At 36.0% G+C, this 24,373-nt stretch overlaps 1 protein-coding gene across 1 annotated transcript; it reads right to left on the bottom strand.

Annotated features, from left to right (window-relative positions):
• Window positions 1–689: 689 nt before the first annotated feature.
• LOC135216381 (protein Star-like) lies at window positions 690–24,112 on the bottom strand. Its single transcript, XM_064251651.1, has 2 exons — window positions 23,764–24,112; window positions 690–1,665 (listed from the first exon to the last, which is right to left on the bottom strand). Exons 1-2 carry the CDS (start codon window positions 23,830–23,832, stop codon window positions 832–834), a joined length of 903 nt encoding a protein of 300 aa, XP_064107721.1. The 5' UTR covers window positions 23,833–24,112; the 3' UTR covers window positions 690–831.
• Between the last annotated feature and the right edge of the window lie 261 nt (window positions 24,113–24,373).

Genomic DNA, 24,373 nt, shown 5'->3' with positions numbered 1-24,373 from the left:
AAAAAAAATTTCTTTTCTCTGTACAAAGCGCTTTACAGACTGTGTATGGGCAAACTAAATAAAAGATTTTGTTCCTTTTGTGTACAATGCACTTTAAATTTTCTCCCATATAATGAGTTTGGGCAAAATGAAAAAAGAAAATTATATTAATTTTCATCCTATAGTGTAACCCACTGTATTGTGTTATGTGCACCATAAAAACAAAAAATGCTCCGAAGTTTCTCCAGTGCAATCGAGTTTTTTGTATAGCCTATAATGCTATATGAAACTCTCAGCCACTGCCCGGTGGTGGCCTGTGTTGTTGGCACATATAACGATGCCAAATGCACGACCATGGCTAACTTTAACCTTGAATAAGATTAAAACTACTGAAGCTAGAGGGTTGCAATTTGGTAAGTTTGATGATTGTAGGGGGGATGATCCACATACCAGTTCGGAGCCCTCTAGCCTCATTAGTTTTTAAGATCTGAGGACAGACAGAAAAGTGCTGACGGACAGACAAGTAGTTATTTCAGTAGTTTTATTTTAAAGAAAACTAAAAAGGGCTCTTCTTTTTTTTTTTTTACAAAGAGTATTTATACAATATATCTAGTTAAAAACTTGCTGAAACATGCTAGGTAATTGCCCTTTGCATAAATTTTTCAGTTTAAAGTGTGATGGTTTTTGTTTATAAGCAAAGTGAACGTTCATAGTTATCCGGTAATGAGAAGGTATCGGGAGTAAGGGTTAAGGAGTTGCTGTTTTACACTGTGGTTTTTTAAATCGAACTTATCTGACCGGACCCTGGCTCTGGTAATATGATTATGTAGATATATATGTATATCTACATAATCATATTACCAGAAGTTCATCTCTCACAAAAATGTAGTCCTCGACGAATTCTATTTCCTGTGAGTTCAACAGTTTATACCCAACACCCTTCATAATGTCAGTAAGGTTATGATGACTATCAGACATCTCAACAACTACCGCTTTGATGGTAAAATCCTTCCACGGAAAAGACTTTAGCACAGCTTCCTCGGCTCCTTGGATATCCAACGACAGAAAGTCCACTGTGGTTACATTAAGAGCCCACAGATAGGACGCCAAGGGGAAGCATTGTACCATGGCATAAGACTCGTGAGAAATTTCAAAGAAAGGGTCATACTTTGGCGGCATAGTTATTCCAAACTCGTGTGAAGCACCCCTGTGATACCAAGGGACACCTTCGTACACCTCATTGAGCCTGACAGCAACGTGAACAGTTTCCTTCGGATGGCCGGAGTTTGAGAGGCAGGTATTGGAGGACCAAGCCCGTCTGTGTTTCTGGAGGAGTTGCCGATAACTGTCTTTATCTGGTTCGACCAGAAGTCCTTTCCATCCCAGAGTTTGTTCAAGCCACAGTGTGTTCGAAATAAATTCCCCATCCAGAGCTCCGGCCTCTACGAAGAAACCGCTGGTTTGATTGATGAAGAATTGTTTCAAGTAATAGTTAATGTATTGCCACGAGGAACCTCTTTTGTTTGCGATGTAAAATGAATCGTTAGAAAAATTGTATGGGAGGCTGGAAGGGCTGTCAAGGAATCGCTCTCTCAGTGTGTTCAACACACGACTGTTATTAGCGGGTAAAGATCCTCGAATCCAGACTCTACGATTGCCGTCGTCGGTCATCCACACCAATGTCATCTGTGGGAGAGATTAAACATATTAAAGAGATATAAGTAAATTCTCTCAAGTATATACCTTTCATACTTATATGTCAAAAGACAAGTGGGATTTTTAGCCTTGGTTAGAGCTTTGTAACTCCATGAGACAGACTTAATATTCGACATACATGATCCTCAGCTGATGCTGATGTGCAAGTGAGCTAAAGATCAAATTCATTCTTACAGGTCAAAGCTCAATTAGGAATTTAGCCTTACTGAATTACTTTTTAAATTATGAGATGCAGTCTTGTTTTTCAGGTCTAATCCAATAATGAAGATTTGGTACAGAGTAAGGTCAGGCTAAATACTTGCAGGAAATTTAACCTTGGGCATAGTAAATATTTCATTTTTGGCAAGAGTCATTCACAAATGAAACTGATGTGCAATGGTCAAAAGTTAAAAATAAATTTAACTGTTCTAATATCTTCTGAACTGTTCCAGGAAGACATTTCAATGGTGACATGGAATAAATAATTTACACAGTGCGGTGTTCAGAGGGAAATCATACTTAGAAGTCAAAGGTCAAATAGTATTTTAGATTTGGCCATTCATTTTGAATTATATTATATTGGACACACGCTTCATTTTTGACATGGAACATCAGTAATGAAGCCTGCGTACATCGTGAAGTCAGAGTTCAACAGAATTTTTTAGTGTCGACATAACTTTATTTCTGCAAAGGCAGAAGTAAACCCGAATAAGAGTAAGACCACTTCTTTTCTTCTTACAGCTTTTTTTTTTTACGGAATAATAATAATAATAATAATAATAATAATAATAATAATAATAATAATAATAATAATAATAATAATAATAATAATAATAATAATAATAATAATATGCTTTATTTCAGCTCAGGGCCATATACATGGAATATACAACAATACAGACAGTAACATACACTATCTAGATACATGAGACAACATGATAAAAAAAAAATGAATAATCGGCATTTATCCGATGCTGAGGTAGCATAAAAGCTAGTAATCATAATACTGGTAATAACAGTAATAATATCGGTGAGAAAAAAATAATATGCATTGAGAGTAATAACAGTTAGTGCACATATTATATAACTTAAATTTCAACTAGAGACCATAGGTGGTTACAGTAGTCAGGTCCAGAGGGCTAAATACAAAAATTGAATGTAAAAAAAACTTTAACTTGATAGAAATCACAGTAATAATGAAAAATCAAAATATCAGCAATAAATGTAATAATGACAAAATCTGCAGATGACATCTTGCCAATACAGAGATTAAGTCTTTTAGGGGACAAAGGCCTCATTTTCCCATCTTTCCCACAATTCAGATCTCCTTGCTTCACTCCTTCCGATGCTTTGTATGAGCGAGTTGCTGCTGTTTCTCACTCGGGTTACCAGACTGGACATTGTTCGCCTAACAATGATTTTTAAATTGTCCAGGTGGTATTCTATGAACATCTGTGTGGCGGAGTGGTAGCGAGGAGTGTTTGTGAGGCGTCTCAGAATGTCATTGTGCACAACAGTGATGCGTCTCATGGTCTCTTGGGTATAGTTCGTCCAGAGGGAACACCCATAGATACTGTAGCAGTACGAGCGGGAGAGCAGCAGTTTCACGTCTCGGTGACAGAAGGCAAACCTCTTTGCAATCATGTTGCCAGTTGCACATAGTTTGCGACGCCTCTGTTCAATGTCTGCCGTATCTTTTAGGTCGTTAGTGATAATGTGACCCAAATACGGAAATTCATGCACAAATTCCAGCCGATGGTTTCCGAGGAAAATAGTGACATTAAGTTCAGCTTCTAAAGAAGGGTAGTGAGGTGAGACACACATTTTATTGACGAACTGTAATGTTTAATAGTCTGATAATTATAATCTCATTTTCAGATGGATTCGAAGTCACCATATAGAAAAACAGGATTTCTCTGGACTGGTATTGATTTTTGATAGACTATGAATTTTTGGACAGAAAGAGATAAGAGGGGGTACTTACTTAAATATGACTTGGGGAAAACATGATAGTTTGACTTTTTTTTTTGAGATATTTTGGGAAATAAAAAGTATACTTTTGTAATAGCGGGAGTTTGAATTAGCCTAGAGTTTGATATTTGATTTACAGCTAGCTTCAGAGGTGACGCTCAAAGGGAACAATGAAAGGTAAGTTACGTTTCTCAGTTGGGAGGTCTCTCCAATTATTTAAACAAGCGTCATTTTGACCCCATAAGACACCTTTATGTATATATATGTATATATACATATATACATAATATACATACATATATATATATATTATATATATATATATATATATTATATTATATACACGCATAAAGGTGTCTTATGGGGTCAAAATGACGCTCGTTTAAATAATTGGAGAGACCTCCCAACTGAGAAACGTAACTTACCTTTCATTGTTCCCTTTGAGCGTCACCTCTGAAGCTAGCTGTAAATCAAATATCAAACCTCTAGGCTAATTCAAACTCCCGCTATTACAAAAATATACTTTTTTTAATTCCCCCCCCCAAAAACCCCCCCCCAAAAAAAAAAAAAAAACGTCAAACTATCATGTTCTTCCCCAAATCATATTTAAGTAAGTACCCCCTCTTATCTCTTTCTGTCAAAAATTCATAGTCTATCAAAAATCAATACCAGTCCAGAGAAATACCCTTTTATATATATATATATATATATATATATATATATATATATATATATATATATATATATATATACATACAATGGGGTTTTTATTCGTACAGTCCGTGGTTACATCCAATTTTCCATTCGCGATCTACTAGTGAGGGTGTTGTCTGCATTAGCTGGGCTCAACAAAAAGGAATGAGCATTATGATTCGTGGACAAGCAAATTTACAAAGAAAGTTACCGTAATAGCTACATTATTAACACCGCATAAACATTAATGTTGGCAGGTAGTATAACTATTTCTGTTACCTCCTTTGTAAATTTGCTTGTCTGTGAATCATAATGCCAATTCCATTTTCTTGAGCCCAGCCAATACAGACAACACCCTCATTAGTAGATCGCAAATGGAAAATTGGATGCAATCACGAACTGTACGAATAAGACTCTATATATATAATTCTATATATATATACTATAAAATATATATATATATAGATATATAGTAAATATAGTATATACTATTATATATATATATATATATATATAATATATACATATATGTATATATGTATATATGTGTATATATATGTGTAAGTGTTTACATAATAAAAATATGGAATGTTAGTCCATATATATAAAAGACTAAAACTAAAGAGGTCAACCAGATTGCTTGCAGGAATGTGATCAGACTAGAGACGCTAAAGATGACGTATACAATAAAAGTAGGCTAAGATAACATGCCGTCACCTGTAGTCATTCAATTGTTTATAAACTTTAGTCCAAGCTTCCTGCTTGAGACAAACACCGTGATCTGTAGCGTGTCTCATTTTGATTGTGTGTTCGTATGTAACTATGTCATCTGATTGTATGTTCATATGTTCGAGCTACTATCTGCTTCCTTCATAACTTGTAACAGAGATGGTAGTACAGGAGAATAGAGTTAGCTATCGTCATTAGAAGACCTGTACCTCTTTACCTAAGCTTTATCATGTAGAGAGAATAGAATTAGCCATCATCATTGGCAGAAGCGATCAAGCTATCGTTATTAGAAGACTTGTACAATCATACCTGATCTTCACCATGTAAACTAAGAAGAATATATATATTTTTATACTTCGTGTTTTCTACAAGAACCTCCTCACCGAATCATCATGAGTTTAACACATCGTCGTCATAAACAAGAAGATAATCCCGACTTCGTAAGTGATCTACAAACCCCAAGACACTCCATTGAAGATGGAAGTGCAATACCAACCGACTTAGCGTAAGATTATCGCAAGTCTAACATTACCTCATAGGGCGCCTTATCATACAAGGCAACAGCCCTAAAAGTGGTAGCATGCGTACCAGAAGAACTCTACAACTTCTCCGAAGAAAAATCAGAATAATGAAGTATCATATAAGAACTCTTCAACGACGACGAAAGCAGCAGATTCTTCAAGCAACCTAGTATCATCGTTTAGTGAATAACTTCAAGAAACAAAACCGACGTGTCCTTTTCCTACGGCAACGCAAGCTTCGTCTCTCATTAGAATCATTCAAGAAAACATCGTTAGTGAGCGTTTCCGGCACTTCAAGAAACAAACCGAACGCGTCTGCAGCATCGGATCTTTCAAGGGCTCGAATCATCGAAACAACGCGCACGGGGAAACTGAAGCCAAACCAGGTCATCCGCTAAATAGAGAAGGAGGACCAAGGCCGTGTGTCGTTATCGGAACACCGTGACTTCCCACAAAAGCAAGCTAAGTACAATTTTTTATTCATTTGGAGTAACTTTGAGTGTTTCCTTTGCAGGTTGAATTTCGTTATTCCTGTGGCTGAAGTTACGAGACATTCTTAATCTTACTTTTTTGCAGAAATTATCTACATCATTGAGATTTCGCTACTGCGAGTTTTTATCTTTGAGTGTCTGTTTCCAGAAGTTCTACTGAAATATCATAATCATATACTATGTTAACTTTATCATTTTGGGTGATTATTAATCCCTTACGTAACAAATCATATTAAACAGTGAATATGCGTTTACGCAGTGGACGTCTGTATTTATACAGATGCATGGATAGGGTCGTTAAGCACCGTAGTGATTAGAAAACACACAAAAACAAGTGGAACACCCGTACAAATCTAGATAAATTAGAGGTAACACTATTTCGGGTCATGACAATAAATGCTCCTTTGCAAAGTCCCGATCGCAGTTTTAGCCTTGAGTTTTTGAGTTATATAAAATATCGAACCTCAATGACTCAACTTAACTTTAAAAATATGGCTGGATTGCAAGGAATAACATGCCTATAAAAAAACTTTCATTAGGCTAAATGCGCTGACCAGGATCCCTCACTATTTCAAATTTTAGCAAAGAATGAAGTAAACAACAGCAATTACAAACAGTTAATATTGAATGCAGTAGAGATAACTTGTCTTAATAGTAATCGCTCAATTCCTATAGTTCGTCATTCATATGTTCGTTGCTTTACACGTAACCAACAACAGAATGCTAAAAACACACAATACGTTGCCGATGGTAATAAAGAGAAGGATCCTAATTATTACAAAAAGAAATAGGTAAACAGTAGCCCTTTCAGAAACAAACAAATCATGCTTAAGCACTTGGGTACTATGTCATCCAGTCAAGCGGTCAAGGTCAGTTAAAACTGCCGAGTGTAGCAAGCAAACAAAGCACATTCCATTTAAGCGACTTCAGCGGAAAGGGAGAGCGATGCTGGAAAAATTAAAAAGGAATTTCCCTATGCATCACACGACCGTATAAAGTAATCAGAGCAGGTTTTCGTTTTTTTTTAATACGTAAGTTATTATAAGTAGTGGTGGATAAAGCCCGACTGTACGCGCCGTAAAAATTAGAATATCTTGTTTATTCCTTTAGTACACGTAATATCCTGTATTTACGGACTCACCGTCTGTTGTTCGAACTTCCCTAATGAGAAGTCCGGATAAGCGAGCGTTTACAGATACCTCTATAGTTATAAAAAACATTGATCTGTAATTGTAAGATTCATCTAGGGGTATACAAAATATTATCTTACATCCTGCAAAATAAGGCGTGTTTATCAAATGAAAATCCTATAAACCTTCAAACATATTGAAATCCGTTTGAACAAAAAGAGACAGTTAATCAAATAATAACTTATATAGAGGAACTATACATTTGTCTCATAAATCGTAACATTGTTCAAATGACCCAACAGAATTCTCCCACAACCGCAGTCGCAGTTTGCACGCAAAATCTCGAGAAACATGCACCCTCGAATGTCTTAGTGCGTGTAAAAAGACTTTGCTGGGAAATGAAATTTTAATCCTTCCCGACACTCTGAAATATAACGATTTCCGCGAACAAAGCCCTAGACACGGTTGACTAGCAGCAACAAGTTAATATAGTAATCCACAAAAACCTATACATATAAATATCGCATTTTTTTTTTATTGTTGCTAATTTTTAATCACGCCCAATCAGTCGTAGATGAATCTCCCTTATACTCTATCTAAAGTAATATCCGTAAAGTCATTCAAGCAGAGGTGATTCAGCAGAAATTTTTTTTATCTTTTACCTGAATACCAGGAAGTTTCTCCACTAGCGAGTGATCTCTGGGAGAAAAAAAACGGATGTCATTGAAAACAAAATACGGTCTAAGGACAAACATAAAGCTATATACGTACCTTCGTGTAGAACCCCAATGAAATTTCAAAATAGAGATAAATGACGAAGTTGAAAAATGTTAGTAATAGGAGTCATTAGGAAATCAAATAAGCCCATATAATTTTTCCCTCAAACGTCATGCCATAAAAGATCGGACTTGGCGTATCTGCGTAGATTTCTGTCGCTTAAACAAGGAAACGACTCCCGATAGTTTCCAGTGCCATGTACCGACGACATCTTATCTCTGTTAGGTTAGAATAAATTTTTCACCAGCTTGGACTTACTTAAAGGCTTTTACCAGATACCATTACCTAAGTGATTGTACCTCATACACCGTTTTCAGCACACTCAGGGGACATTATCAATTTTTACGTATTCCTCCGGCTTACGTTGCGCCCCAATTACAATATAGTGTTTGGAGACTTTTAGGGGATAACCTACATGCCTATATGGATGATCTTGTAATCTTTTCTAATACCTTAGAAGTACATGTCACATAAACTGAGCTAGTGCTACAGAGACAAAGACAAATAATCTCAGAGTAAAATATCTAAATGTGAGTTTTAAAAAACCGAACATGTTTATCTAGGTTTTATGTGTCTAGTCAAGGTCTTAAAGTAGTCCATGGTAAGGTGTCGGCTATTCATAACTTTCCGGTACTTATTAACGTAAAAGGGGGATACAGCACTTTTGCGCTGTAGTGGGTATTACAATCGTATGCAAATATGTAACTCTTCAATCATGACAGCTCCTTTAACAGATCTTACGAAGAAGAGCGTAGATTGATCATGGCTCTTAAAAAGCATCAACAGGCGTTCGATATCTTAAAAGCGGAATAATGCAGCTTACCTAACTTAAAAATCCCTGATTTAAATAAGGAATTTTTTTTTATTGCAACAGACGCCTCAGACCAAGGGGTAAGAGGGATACTACTTCAGCAATATGATAAACAGTTCTTTCCTATAGCTTTTTATTCATGTAAACTAAAGCCCTCTGAAAGTAAATATACAGTAATAGGCAAGGAAGGGCTAGGTATCTTTAACTCACTAGTATATTTTAAGTTCATAATCTATGGCTATCCTGATAAAATCCTTACTGACCATGAGTCATTTACCGAGTTTTTTCAAAGGCTTTAATCACAGTCCAAAAGGAACTCGGTGACAAATGATCATTCAGGTCTTTGGAGCCAAGATAAGATATCTACCTGGGAAAGCAAATATCATAGCTGACGCATTATCCCGCAATCCCGCACCATACTGCAAAGAACCATTAATTAGACTAAAAAATATAGAAACATCCGTGCCTATTGTTAAAACTGTATCTAAACAAGAAAATTCCTTAACCCAAGAGATCGCGAGCATTGCATATCTGGGTCGGAGCGCAGAACTGTTACAAACTGAACAAAGCAAGAGTCAGCAGCAATAAGCAAAATAATAAACACTTCTTAGTGTTAATAGTTCCTTGACACGTTATATAGAAGTAATAGCACTAAAAACAAACACCGCAATTGAGTGCATTAGGAATATTTATGAGTGCTAAATCAGTAAACATGGAATTCAACACATGATAATGTGACTCGGGTGGTGTAAATCAATAATAATCTCCATAACGCGTTGTGTGAATTCCTATCCATTATGAAAACCAATAATATATTTTATCACCCAGAGTCAATCGGTTTGGTAGAATAACGGATAATTAAATAGGAAGTGTCAATGTCTTACGAGTTACAACTCGTGATATTGGATCCGAACTGGATTATAGCGGTTCTCGCGGTTTTAAATACCTTTATCATTTATATCTTGTATCTATAGAATTGATGCCGCAAGTAGCCTTATACGGTACGCCGCTAGAACACTTTCCACATATTCAAGCCAACCATTAATTTATCAAAATATATATATATATATAAATATAAATAAAAAAATAAAATAAATATGGATACAAGTGGAGACAATATAATACACTCCGTAAGAAGTCGGAAGGGTTACAAATTATAATAAAAAAGGAATCACGATAAAATCAATAAGCAAAACGTAACCATAGGTTAATTAAATATCCAAATATAAAATGCGTAAAGATTTGAACTCTAACTTAACGCTTTAGTAATGACAAATAAGCTAAAAGTTCAAACACATATCAAAACCTACTGACATATTGTCTGTCCCGGTGATTTATATTCGTAGTCAATGAAAAAAAAAAATAATAATATAAATAAATAAATAAATAAAATAAAATAAAAGAGATTTTAAAGTCAGGAAGTCTAGAAGTGAAAATGTTATCTATGGAATAATCCTATATGAATCTTATACAGGGCTAATAATATATATAGAATTTGTATGGAAAACCTTTTTTTCTTTTCATTATAGTTTGAATAAGGAATATTTAATTTAACATAATTACAATTATGCAGATTTCCAACATGAAACTAATATATTGTTCAATTTTGGTACTGTTTTTTTTCAGACATTCTTCTCATGCGGGTGGAGAATTAAAACAAAAAAATATCATTTGAAAATACTAAAGTCGTATCTCTTACAGCAAGTAACGTAACTCTTAAGCTGGTGACGACGTCATCAGTTCTAGAAGGTCTGTCGCGTTTGCCGTATCAGCATTGATTCCTTTAACCTCAAATATCTGCTTGCACAGGCTTCATCTCGCGCTTGCAAAGCAGATTGACTGGAGAAAGGAATGCTTAGCCCGAACTTCTCATGGGCAAGGCAGACGTGTCTATCCGTATGCGCAATGCAACTTTAGTTAAGGAGTTGCAATCATTTTAAAATTAATAACAAAATAAGCAAATAGAATTTCTATAACAACAAAATGAATTAATTTTTTCTGAACCTCATAGACATTTAGAATTATCAAGTTATGGATATGAAATATTTACTTGCAACATTAGTCTATCACAATTCAAGTAAAACATTCATGGGAAAATGTCACATTTTCTTGAAAAACCCAAAGTTTATTTAGAAATTAGTTACATAGTGGGTTTTTTCGTTGCACCTCCTACCTATTAATAAAGTTTTTAAAATTAACCTCAGAGGATGCGCGCGAGAAAATTGAATGTGAAACTTTTGTTAGGGCACATAGGATCAGATTTTATCACAACTTAATTTCAGTTAGCATAGAGAAATACAGAATCATGATTAATCTTCTCTTTGACTCTTATGTTGCTTGGCAATCTTACAAATAGCTCCGTTTTCCACTTCTTTGTCTAGTAATTTACTACCAGTTATATCGAATTTTCTTTGGGATTCGTATTGATATCTGTTTATTTTTTATAATTATGGATATTTTTACAGTCCTCATAGACCTGGATAGGTTCACTCATTGTTAATGCCATGGATAAAAAAAGTTTGTACAGCTGACTCTTTTGAATTCCAAAATATCAGCGAATTCATGTGGGTTAAGTCTGGTCTAAATGGCTCTCTCCCCTCCCCTGTATTTGGATGTCGTCTGAATTTACTTTGCCCTTGTGACAAGTAGAATTTCACTTGCAGGCTGATTAATGGAACCTGTTACAGTATCCTGCAGTACGAGAGTTTCACATCACAACTTCAAAAAATCGTTCGTCGCTGCGGACGACGGCAGTCGAGTAACAACCGCCTACAATGTGAAAGGAATAAGCACCATCATGGACTTCTTCGACCGACACCGTATCTCGTCGTTAATCTCGTTTTAATGCGGAACGCTCCGGCGGCTGTCGGAATCGACTACAAAAGGGACATACTTCCGACAAATTACGACCCGAAGGATATTCAACTCTACTTTGCTGGCGAAGGACTCGTGCTGGGGATGATTTTATTCATTGCGAACGTAATCGTGTAGCTTAGGATTCAGAGAATAAGTATGAGCGCAAAATAGAACGTTGGACCCGCCCAGGCAAATTTTCCCCTTGTTTTAACCCTGTGAAATTGGCCCTTTCATTTGGCTATAGGTGGTTGTCTGGAACTGTGTAATGGACGAAAAGTTGTTCGAACGCTAGTTAAATGTGAAGTAGTATAACCTCGGTCATGTATCCTAATATATATAAGGTATCATGTATCCTATATAAGGTATCATGTATCCTATATATATAAATGATCATAAATAACAGAATCGAAATATATTTTTTGCGTGTACGCACTAGGAATCTATATATAAATGATCATAAATAACGGAATCGAAATATATCTTTGCGTGTACGCAATAGGAATCTATTCAAAGTGCACATATATTAATCATAATTATATGAATCCATATACATATGTATAAACAAATCAGGTAGCCTATAATCAATCTGTTACCTTTTATCTTACCAATATCTGCAGTTATATATGAGTTAGTATATGGATTAATGAATCAGATATATAACATTTGGCATAAAAATCAACGAATCAATCAGCATAAACATTAATAATTTTATCAATTCATATATGAAATTTTTTATCAGTTAAAATATGATTTTTATCATGTTAATCTTCATTCTATGCAATTATCAGAGTACATTAGTATTTTCTGTAGCATATGTATCTTAATGAGATGAAGTGAAAAACTGTATCATTATATATCACGTGATCACTATTATTTACCAATATCATTGTTTTATATTTTATTACTTGAATCAATTCATGTACACCATGAATTTTTATTTACTTATATATATATATATTCACATAGTGTCTGTATCACACTCCTATAAGTCAAATGCAAGTCAAGTTTGAGTAATATTCAGTAGTTGGTTTTGGTAGCTGACCGAGCTAATGTAAGTGTTTACATAATATATGGAATGTTAGTCCATATATATAAAAGACTAAAACTAAAGAGGTCAACCAGATTGCTTGCAGGAATGTGATCAGACTAGAGACGCTAAAGATGACGTATACAATAAAAGTAGGCTAAGATAACATGCTGTCACCTGTAGTCATTCAATTGTTTATAAACTTTAGTCCAAGCTTCCTGCTTGAGACAAACACCGTGACCTATAGCTCAAGCGGCCTACGTGATCTGTAGCGTGTCTCATTTTGATTGTGTGTTCGTATGTAACTATGTCATCTGATTGTATGTTCATATGTTCGAGCTACTATCTGCTTCCTTCATAACTTGTAACAGAGATGGTAGTACAGGAGAATAGAGTTAGCTATCGTCATTAGAAGACCTGTACCTCTTTACCTAAGCTTTATCATGTAGAGAGAATAGAATTAGCCATCATCATTGGCAGAAGCGATCAAGCTATCGTTATTAGAAGACTTGTACAATCATACCTGATCTTCACCATGTAAACTAAGAAGAATATATATATACTTGTGTTTTCTACAAGAACCTCCTCACCGAATCATCATGAGTTTAACACATCGTCGTCATAAACAAGAAGATAATCCCGACTTCGTAAGTGATCTACAAACCCCAAGACACTCCATTGAAGATGGAAGTGCAATACCAACCGACTTAGCGTAAGATTATCGCAAGTCTAACATTACCTCATAGGGCGCCTTATCATACAAGGCACAAGCCCTAAAATATGTATATATGCATATACATACATACATACATATATTATTACAGTCGAGAGAGAGAAGGGTAATTTACCATTTTAGCAGGTGGGTTCAATGGACCCTAATAATACAAATAAAGGTATTTGAATGAGAATACGATCAAACAAGATTTAAATATAAAAATGCAAACATTATTTACAAAACATTGCAATTAGACTTAACGTCAATATAAAAGGAACACAAATACCATAAAGGACAGAAATGACACAATAGGACAAAATAAATGACAAATGACAACCACGTCTCGAAAAGTAATCACACTAGAAATTAAGAACACTTGAAACAAAAGCACAATTCGTTATTAAATCCTTACAACAATATCACTTATACTTAGGTTATAGATACATCACAATAAAGTGGCCTGCTTCCCTGTCGGACACCAGAGTCCTTGGTTTAGTTGCTGAGTGGAGACTGATTCAAAATTACATTTATGGGTCGAAGAAATTTAGGATGGGCTGAGCAAGTAAGAACAAGGAGTGTGAAACAAGGCAAACAAGTTTCTGGGAAAGGACAAAGGAAAGTGGTATACAGGGGAAAACAGTCAGGCAAAATATATACAATAATTACAATAATGTGGAAGGTGTAATACCTCCCCCTAGAGGATCAAGCCCAGCAAAGTGGCTTGATCAAAGTTAAACACCTTACATCTCCTGAGAAGGTCGAAAATGGGCCCATGACAAGGCATCAGCATGTTGTCGCTGCTCTTGAGGTGCTTTATTTGAACGTTTGTTACAGCCTCTGAAAGAGGTCTGCTTCAGGTTCGATATGAAATAAATAAAAAAAAAAAAATTTTCAACACCAACAGTTGAAACTGGGGATACGAATATAGAAAGAAACATTAACACAACAAAGGTTTATTTACAAGCTTACTAACAAAGGTAAATCCAGAATGGTATCTCCTAATTACACAAAAAGACAGAATCTTACACTGCATGAACTTGGGGAACAGAGAGGTAATTCAAATACTTGCTGGTTGGTTTAGTGACTCGAAGCGATGGCTTCACAAAAGGAGAATGGCGATTGCAGAGTGCAGACGTCTTCTTGACTCCGTATTGCAGAAAATAATGTCTACTCTTGATACTTGAAAGGCAGGAACTCCCCAAAACCTCTAGCAGAACGTCTCTGAAATCTGCTCAATGTCGAGATAACTCGGTCATCCACTCCTGAAGACGACTAAACCAGAAACCGACCAACTCTCGAGCAACTTTTCTTCTGATCCTTTGTCGGTTCCTTTTCTCTTATCTCTCTCGGATGATCTCTGCTGCTGCTGATCTCTCACTGATAATCTGATCTGTGGCTCTTACTGAGGATATCTCTCTGTGACTAAATGGTGATCTCTTTCTCCTGCTTCGTCTGTCGTATTTATACGGCACTCAGAGGGCGGAGCCTACGGCGAACGTCACAGGCTCCCGAGATTACTAGAACATCTTAGATGAATCTAGACGAGGTATTGCATCAGAAATCGCGGCGTTTCTCACGTCACGACGGCGCCTGACGAGTTCTACAACACTCCTGCCGATTCTAGAACCATCATGTTAACAGGCACCTCCAACGCAATGTGCTAACACCTCCTTGCTGCCGAACCTCTCGAAAATGCGTTTTCTTTTCCTTTAACTTCCTTTGCTATGAAGCAATTACCATCACAAGGTTGAAGTTTAGAAGATATAAAGCCCATCTTAGGAAGCGCTGATTATGGGCCTTGGTGCGCTCAAGAAAGGTGAGGGGGTTGTGGTCCGTATAGACATGGATGACGGGAGCTCCTTGTAGATAACATTCAAACTTTTGGAGAGCAAGAACCAAACTTAAAAGCTCCTTCTCTACGGTACTGTAGGACAGCTGATGAGGCTTGAAGCTACTGGAGGTGTATCCTATTGGGTGGAGTACCCCATCAATTTCCTGCAGCAACACTCCTCCAGCACCCGTGTCGCAAGCGTCTACTTGCAAAGAGAAGGGTTTAGAAAAATTATGACTGTGTAAGATTGGCTCGCTACTCAAAAAATATTTTAAATGTTCAAATCCTGCCTGACATCTCTCATCCCATTCATACTTCTTTTTAGGGCTGGTAAGACTATGTAAAGGGGCAGCTACTGAAGCAAAATTACGACAGAACTTCCTGTAATATGAAACCATACCTAGAAATCTTTTAAGGGATTTCCTAGTCTTAGGTTCTGGATAATCAAGAATGGCATTAACATTTGCAGTTTTAGGCCTGACATTACCTCCACCCACAATATGTCGCAGGTAAGTAACTGTAGCTTGACCAAAAACACATTTTTGTAAATTTATTGTTAACTGGGCTTCTCTTAATCTATTAAAGAGCATATTCAAACGTTTCATAAGCTCTTCCCAAGAATCTCCCATCACCAATATATCATCTAGATATGCAAATACTCCCTCTAGACCCTGAATGGTGTAGTTAATTATGTGTTGAAATGTGGATGGGGCATTTGTTAAACCAAAAGGCATTACTTCATACTGGAATAACCCAAAAGGAGTTATGAAAGCCGATATAAGCTTGGCTCTAGATGTTAACTTCACCTGATAATACCCCTTGAGGAGATCTATCTTAGCTACATACTTTGCTTGGCCCACAGAGTCTATAAGGTCATCTAGACGGGGTAAAGGGTAACTATCCTTAACAGTAGCAGAATATACTCTCCTGTAGTCTGTACACAGTCGCATGCTGCCATCCTCCTTTGGTACCAATAGACAGGGAGATGCCCATGGTGACTTGCTTGGTTTAGCTAATCCAGCTCTCAGAAGATATTCCATTTCTTCTTTCATCACTAGTTTCTTGGCCGGGCTGATGCGATAAGGGTGTTGTCGTATGGGAGCAGTTCCTGGTAGAAGTTTGATGTCATGGGTGAGGACTGTACACTGACCTGGATTTTCCCCATAAAGTTCTGGGTAAGAGTAAATAAGATTTTGAAGTCCTGATTGAAAAGGAGAAAGATGTTGACATGAGTTTTCAAAGTCTTTCAGAGCAGCACCATTATCTACAAAACGCCACGAATAGATGAATTCAGGTTCACTTACTTCAGGTTTCTCGTCCTTGACCTTAACATTTTGTCTCCATAACCAGTTTCAGTATTCCTGGAATGATACCTTTTAAGCAGATTGGCATGGATAATTTGAGCACTTTTCCTTCTATCAGGGGTTTCAATTACATAGGTATGGCTATTTAACTACTTTATATGGACCAAAAAATTTGGAGGAAAATGGGGATCCAGGGATAGGAAAATATGCTAACACAAGATCTCCTGGGTTGAACTTCCTAATTTTAGTTTTTTGATCATAACTATTTTTCATTTTAATCTGAGCTTTGCTTAAGTTTTCACTGGCTATTTTACGGACTTTGGAAAGGGTTTCCTTAAAGTTACTCAAATATTGTTGAACACTTACAGTCTGATTAGAGTCTGGGGGCTTTTACCATTCATCTTTAATTAATGCAAGGGGTCCTCTTAATAATCTTCCATATACCATTTCAAAAGGAGAAACACCAAGGGATTCCTGGGGGGACTCGCGCATAGCAAACAACAAAAACTTTACTCCTTCATCCCAATCAAGATTGCTCTCTAAACAAAACTTTTTTAACATACTTTTAAATGTTTGGGGCCATCGTTCAAGGACTCCCTGAGATTCCGGATGATATGCAGATGATAAGCTATGTTTTATATTTAATTCCTTAAGGATTTCTGAAAAGAGTTTACTTGTAAAGTTAGAACCACGATCAGTTTGGATATCCTTGGGATCCCGTAAGTAGTAAAGAAACTTAAAAGGTGTATAGCAATATTTTTGGCAGATATATTCTTAAGTGGAATGGCCTCTGGAAAACGAGTACTGGGACACATAAGAGTTAATAAATATTGGTTACCACCTTTCGTCTTGGGCAAGGGTCCAACACAGTCTATTACTAATTTCTCAAAGGGCTCATGTGGAACTAATATAGGCTGTAAAGGGGCTCTAGGAATTACTTGGTTAGGTTTGCCATCTATTTGGCATACATGACATGTCTTAATGAAATCTCCTACGTCTTTCCTCTAATTAGGCCAATAGAACTTATCAAGTATTCTATAGTAAGTTTTGTATTGTCCCAAATGACCACCTGGTCCATCATGTGCAATTTCCATTATATGAGTGCGTACTGACGAAGGGACAACAATTTGGTATTTCTCACTCCAGGTATCGAGATTTGAATAGTTAGAAGGACGGTAAAAACGCATGAGGATACCATTATTATGATAAAAAGATGGGGATTTATTCAAAGATTTTATATCATGCAAACAAGATAAAGATTGATCTGACCTCTGGGCAACTATTAGTTTATCTCTAGACATTACCTTAGCTAAGAAATCACTATCTACTTCAAAGTCATTTACCTTTTCTCCTGCTTGGGACAGAGTGTATTTGTGTTGGGGCTTGTTCAAGATTTACCTTCTCATCATCCATCAAAGGTTTGTCCAAAACCTTATCCTCCATGGGGGTATCAGTGACAATTAAATTTGCCACAATTAATTTCCCGGCTAAATCATTACCCAATAGCAATGAAACTCCTTTTACCGGCAATTCTGTATCAATCACCCCTAATTCAACTTTCCCTTTTACAAGTGGACAATCAAGGTAGACACTGGCAAGGGGAATGGAGGAGTCTCCAGTAAGATCCCTTACAACCACCTTCTCACCAATTAGATTATTCTCAACATTAGGTAAAGCCTTACTATGCAACAAAGTTAAAGCAGCTCCAGTGTCTCTTAATATAGTGACCCTAGACTTCTGTTCTTTCTCCCCAAAGGCTATTATACCTTCAGATTTAAAATCATCAAACACATCTGGTACATTTGCTTGCACATGCTAAACAGGTTTACTCTGGGAGGTTGAAAATTTTACGTTGGGTTTCATAAAAACATTACGGTAGTTATCAGATCCTTTACATTTAGGGTCTTTACAATTATGAATAGTATGTCCTTCTTTCTTACAATAACTACATTTAGGATTATCAGAACCTTTGGGATTATCAACCGAAATCTGCTGGGATTTTCTTGAAACTGGTTTTACAAAAACCTCAGCTCTTTTATTAGGAATAGACTTATGTATTAAGGAATAAGTGTCAGCCAAGGAAGCAGCCTTTAGTAAATCTTTCTCCTGCCTATCTTCAATATAGAGCATTACATTAATGGGAAGCTTCCTTTTAAATTCTTCAAGAACCATTAAATTCATCAATTCTTCAAAAGAAGTTACTTCAGCACACTTATGCCATTTCTTGAAAGCTCTAAGCTTGTCAAAAGCGAATTCTAGGAAAGTCTGGATATTTGATTTACATAAGTTACGAAAAACTTGTCTATATCCTTCCTCTGTTATGGAAAATGCATCTAAGATTGCTTTCTTAACCTGTTTATAATCATTAGTATCATCCAGATGCCTAACAACCTTAGCAGCTTTACCTGACAATTTAGGTTTAAGGAGCCATACCCACTGTTCAGCAGGCCAATTAAGGTGATTAGCAGTTTCCTCAAATACCCGAAAATAATCCTCTGGATCATACTTTGTGAATAAGAGAACTAACTTTATATTTTCAGTCAGGTCAAAGGGAGATAACTCTTGTTCCGTTTGCCTAATCTGAAGATTGATTGAAGCCCTCTCTTGTTCCACCTTGAAAGCTAAACTAGGTTCTAATTCTTTTTTAGCTTTCTCCATTTCAAACTTTTCTCTTTCTTTTTCTTTTTCTATTTCAAACTTCGCTCTTTCTTTTTCTCTTTCTTCCCTAGCTTGAATTTCTAACTTAGCTTTTTCTTCTCTAGCTTTAAATTCTAACTTAGCTTTCTCCATTAATTTTTCTCTTTCTTCCTTAAGAGAAAATTCACTTCTCCTTTCAGCGGCTTGCAAAGCTAACTCTTCCTGTCTTAAAGCTAACAGCTTTTTCACGCTCGACTGCAAGACGTTCAAACTCTAGCTTTTGTTCAATTGTAAGGGAAGGGGTTTCTGGAACAAGATACTGCCTAGCTTCGTCACCCAAGGTTCCAATACGCATATAGTGATCTATTATCACTTTCCTAATGTCAAACTTACGCATACTAGAACGTACCTCAAGGTCTAAATGCCTAGCTACTTCCATTAATTCAGACTTCCTAGCATCGGTAAGGGTATGCAATTCAGAGAAAGGATCCGCCACAAACTTTAGAGTATCAAACTTCACCATTGTGAAAATTAAAAAGAAACTTCAAGAACAATATAAACACCTGAATTAGAGTTTTACAATTCTTAAATTGGAGCTAACTTAGTTAAGCATTGGCCACGCATAAAACCATAAACCACGCATAAATAGTAACAGATTAGACAAATATTTATACACAAAACATTTTAGTTACGGGAAAATGAGAATGAATAAGGACGCACTGGAAGTATTTTACTCCCGGTTCAAACCAAAATGAAGTCAAAAGGAAAGTACCGTTGCTCAGCTAACAACCGTAACTTACTACACTTTGATTAGAACGGTAACTTCACACACATATGTCGAGGCGTTAACAAGATTCATTACACTTTACAGAAAATGAATAACGCAAGAGACTGGTATCTAAGGTCCCAGGGAAAGACTAAGTACGTGAAAGTCACGAATGATTCGAGAGAAATGAATTTTTAACAATGGTACGACAGATTAACTTTTTAACCCGCGCACTGAGTCTCATTTAGGAGAGGAGGTGGGGTGGGGAACCATAACAAGGTTACCGGCACTCGTTTACTAAAAAAGAAGTGGCCACCTTCTGTCACCGAAAAATTTACGCACAATGGAAATAAATTCTTCAGCGGTCTAGCAAACACAAAAACAGTCACCTAACTAACTATAACTCAGGATGTTTATATCACGCAAGGTTGAATAACGAATCACCAACTACATAAACAAACAACTGATTCTTAACGAGGTTGTCAATTATTACATACCCATGAAGTTTAGCAAAAATATCCCGGACAGGCCCCCATAATATTATTACAGTCGTGAGAGAGAAGGGTAATTTACCATTTTAGCAGGTGGGTTCAATGGACCATAATAATACAAAATAAAGGTATTTGAATGAGAATACGATCAAACAAGATTTAAATATAATAATGCAAAAATTATTTACAAAACATTGCAATTAGACTTGACGTCAATATAAAAGGAACACAAATGCCATAAAGGACAGGAATGACACAATAGGACAAAATAAATGACAAAATGACAAATGACAAATGACAACCACGTCTCGAAAAGTAATCACACTAGAAATTAAGAACACTTGAAACAACAGCACAATTCGTTATTAAACCCTTACAACAATATCACTTATACTTAGGTTATAGATACATCACAATAAAGTGGCCTGCCTCCCTGCCGGACACCAGAGTCCTTGGTTTAGTTGCTGAGTGGAGACTGATTCAAAATTACATTTAGGGGTCGAAGAAATTTAGGATGGGCGGAGCAAGTAAGAACAAGGAGTGTGAAACAAGGCAAGCAAGTTTCTGGGAAAGGATAAAGGAAAGTGGTATACAGGGGAAAACAGTCAGGCAAAATATATTCAATAATTACATTAATGTGGAAGGTGTAATAATATATATTATATATATATATATATATATATATATATATATATATATATATATATATATATATATATATATATATCTATATATCAGGCAGAGGCATACATCAGCAAACGGCTGTCAGCAGTACAATTAGATATTTATTATAAGAAACGTTTGGTGTTAAACACATCATCGGTCAGTAAAATATAGAAAATACAAAAGAAATTATCCACTCAAAATACCACTGGTTCCGTGAAACGTAAAAACACCATACAAACAAACAATTCAAAATACATGATAAATCGAAGACGTAATTACAGTCTTAAAAACAATGCAAAAGAAGAATATCTAATAGATAGCCTCATTTTAAGAAAGGGAAAGACGAAGTGAGACCACAAACTCACTCATGCCCGAAAACACTTGGGCCAAATGCAAAAAAGACACGTTGGCATTTAAGGAGGATGAATAACATTCGATCAACAAAGACTCAAGGTTCGTTAAGAAGGAGAATTGTTTGGTAGTTCCAATAATGGAAAAATGTTTCTTGTCAATATTGATCTTGCATTTAGCGGCATGATTTTTTATGCTAGAAAATTCAAGGTTAGAAACAATTCAAAATACTTGTTGAACCAATAAAATTACCAAGACATCTTGGGCAATCGAATTTATAACTACCATTGAACCTCATAAAATTTTGTCTGTAGCTTGTCCTCTAATCTTATTCATAGGAATTAAATTCAGTTTAAAAAACCAAACTCTGTTTCAATGATTTGTTTAGCTTTTGATCTAAGAAGGTCAGAATGGGTAAATGGAATTGAAGCGTACATCGTCAATTTAGGAATATAAATTTCAAAACGGAACCAGAAAAATTACGCGCCAAATTTTTGTTGACTACATCATAGAAGGTTTTTTTTTTTTTGGATAAGAATTTTTGGTAAAATTTTCAAGTAAAAACTCCATCTCAAAGTGGAAATTAACCAAGCTATATTCTTTTTTTTCATCTGTCCATCCGCCTGTGGTGGTCGCTCATGGTAACATTGCGTCCCGGGCTTTAAACAGTTACGCTATATGTAAGATTTAGGTAAATAAAAGGATATCTGGGGGTATATTTGCAACTGAAAACTGTTTTGATAATTTACTATATGCGAATTACACCGTTAACATTCGAAATAGGATGTTATTTAAAGCCCGAGACGCAGTGTTACCATGCACAAACACCACAGGCAGATGGACAGATGGAAAAAAACAGAGTATGGTGTAAAGCAGAGAGCTCTAAAAACTAAAGTAATTATTGCTTAATTTTAAATGAAAAGAAACAAGAACTACAAAAGGTACCTCCAAGGCCTGTATAGGCAATTCTTCTAAAAACAGAAGTGTTAACATTATGATCATAGCGGGTGATTTTAACGTCTAAGAAGGCCAAAGTATCCTCAGTCTCTTGATTTATGTTGAATTAAATGTTAGAGTGTTGAGTTTGTGGGTTTTTAAAACTGAATTTAATACCTGTGAATCCACATAAGATTGGAGGCTTTTTACCTATAAGGACAAGCTACAGACTTTTATGCGGTTCATTGGTAGTTATAAATTCGATTGCCCAAGATGTCTTGGTAATTATATTGCTTCAACAAGGAGAATGTTGCAGGTCCGTTATTACAGCCACTTAGGTTTGAGCTACAGAACTGGCTCACATACTGCTAACCTTGAATTTTCTAGCATTAGAAATCATGCCGCTAAATGCAAGATCAATTATGACAAGAAATATTTTTCCATTATTGGAACTACCAAACAATTTTCCTTCTTAAAGACCCTTGAGTCTTTGTTGATCGAACGTTATTCATCCTCCTTAAATGCCAACGTGTCTTCTTTGCATTTGGCCTAAGTGTTTTCCGGGCATGCGTGAGTTTGTGGTCTCACTTCGTCTTTCCCTTTCTTAAAATGAGGTTATCTATTAGTTTTTCTTCTTTTGCATTGTTTTTAAAACTGTAATTACTGTTTCTAATATAGCATCTATTTTAAATTGATCATTTATTTTGTATTTTCTATATTTTACAGACCAACGATGTGTTTAACACGAAGCGTTTCTTTAATAGGTACCTAACTGTACTGCTGGCTGCCGTTTGTTTCGGACTCCTGTTTATATATATATATATATATATATATATATATATATATATATATATATATATATATATATATATATGCCTTTACCATTAAACAATAAACGTAAATTAGTTATTTGAATTACCACATCTCCATTGAATTATTTCTGTGGTATCTCCAAATAGAAATGGCTTTGTAATAAGAGCTAAGGCGTCAAATATAATCTGATACATATACATATCGAGGCTTGAGAAATTAGAAAACGTAGGAAGATCTGTTTTTTTTAAACTACCTAACTACAAAGTAACGATAGCCCCGCCTCCAGAGAGTCAAAATGATTGGAATCGGGAGAACCGCCCACAGGAAGAGAATGACAAAACTGGGAGATAGCGGAAAGGACCGGTCTAATTTATGTGGTAGGCAAACAATGGTTACGCATAGCGCTGGGTATGAGGATGTTTGTCTGTTGATTTTTCATCTTTAGTGGGTTTTCTTGGATTTAGATACGCCTTAGCCGTATCTACTGGAAAATGCCCTTTAAATAGTTGGCGATGTGTACGTAAATCCTGAGTGGATAAACTATAAACATACAGAGCAAACATGTTTACTCACCTGAAAAATCACAAAGAGGTACACAGCTAGTGTACATGTGCGCTTCAAACATCCTGTGTTGACCAGCATGTTTCTTGTTATGCGCTTCAACTTTTCCTGTAGGTCTCTGTTCCAGTCCTGCGTCTCGACAGAAAACTACTTGATGTGAACATCAAACACATTCGAGTTGACTGCGTGGTAGAGAACTAGAAACTTAACACATACATAATTGCTACCGTTTTTACGGGGTCCTGATTGAACCTCAAGACAATACGAAATATACTTTAAACAGCAAAATCTTTTGAATAAGAATTTCGATAACTATTTGCTAAAAATTCAAACTTTCAGACATTGCCCGAAAGCAAATGTCTTCAACGGTGCTCCAGTTGAAATGGACAACCGTAACTGACCAAACAACTATTTCGACACGTTGCTCAGTGCATTGAATATTTACTCCTTCTTTTTTCCTTATTGGAATACACTCGATGGTCACCTGGGAAACTTACTCAAGTATTCCAGTCGTAAGCGGAGGTGGATTTTAACCAGTTACTTCCTGTAGTTTTCGAATATGCCCATAGTACTCCATCGCAGGTGGCGAGTCTAGGTCTAGTCTGTGAATTGTAAAGCCTGC

Source organism: Macrobrachium nipponense, chromosome 6 (genome assembly GCF_015104395.2).
Source record: "Macrobrachium nipponense isolate FS-2020 chromosome 6, ASM1510439v2, whole genome shotgun sequence".
Lineage (NCBI taxonomy): Eukaryota > Metazoa > Arthropoda > Malacostraca > Decapoda > Palaemonidae > Macrobrachium > Macrobrachium nipponense.
This window is presented reverse-complemented; position numbering and strand designations above follow the sequence as displayed.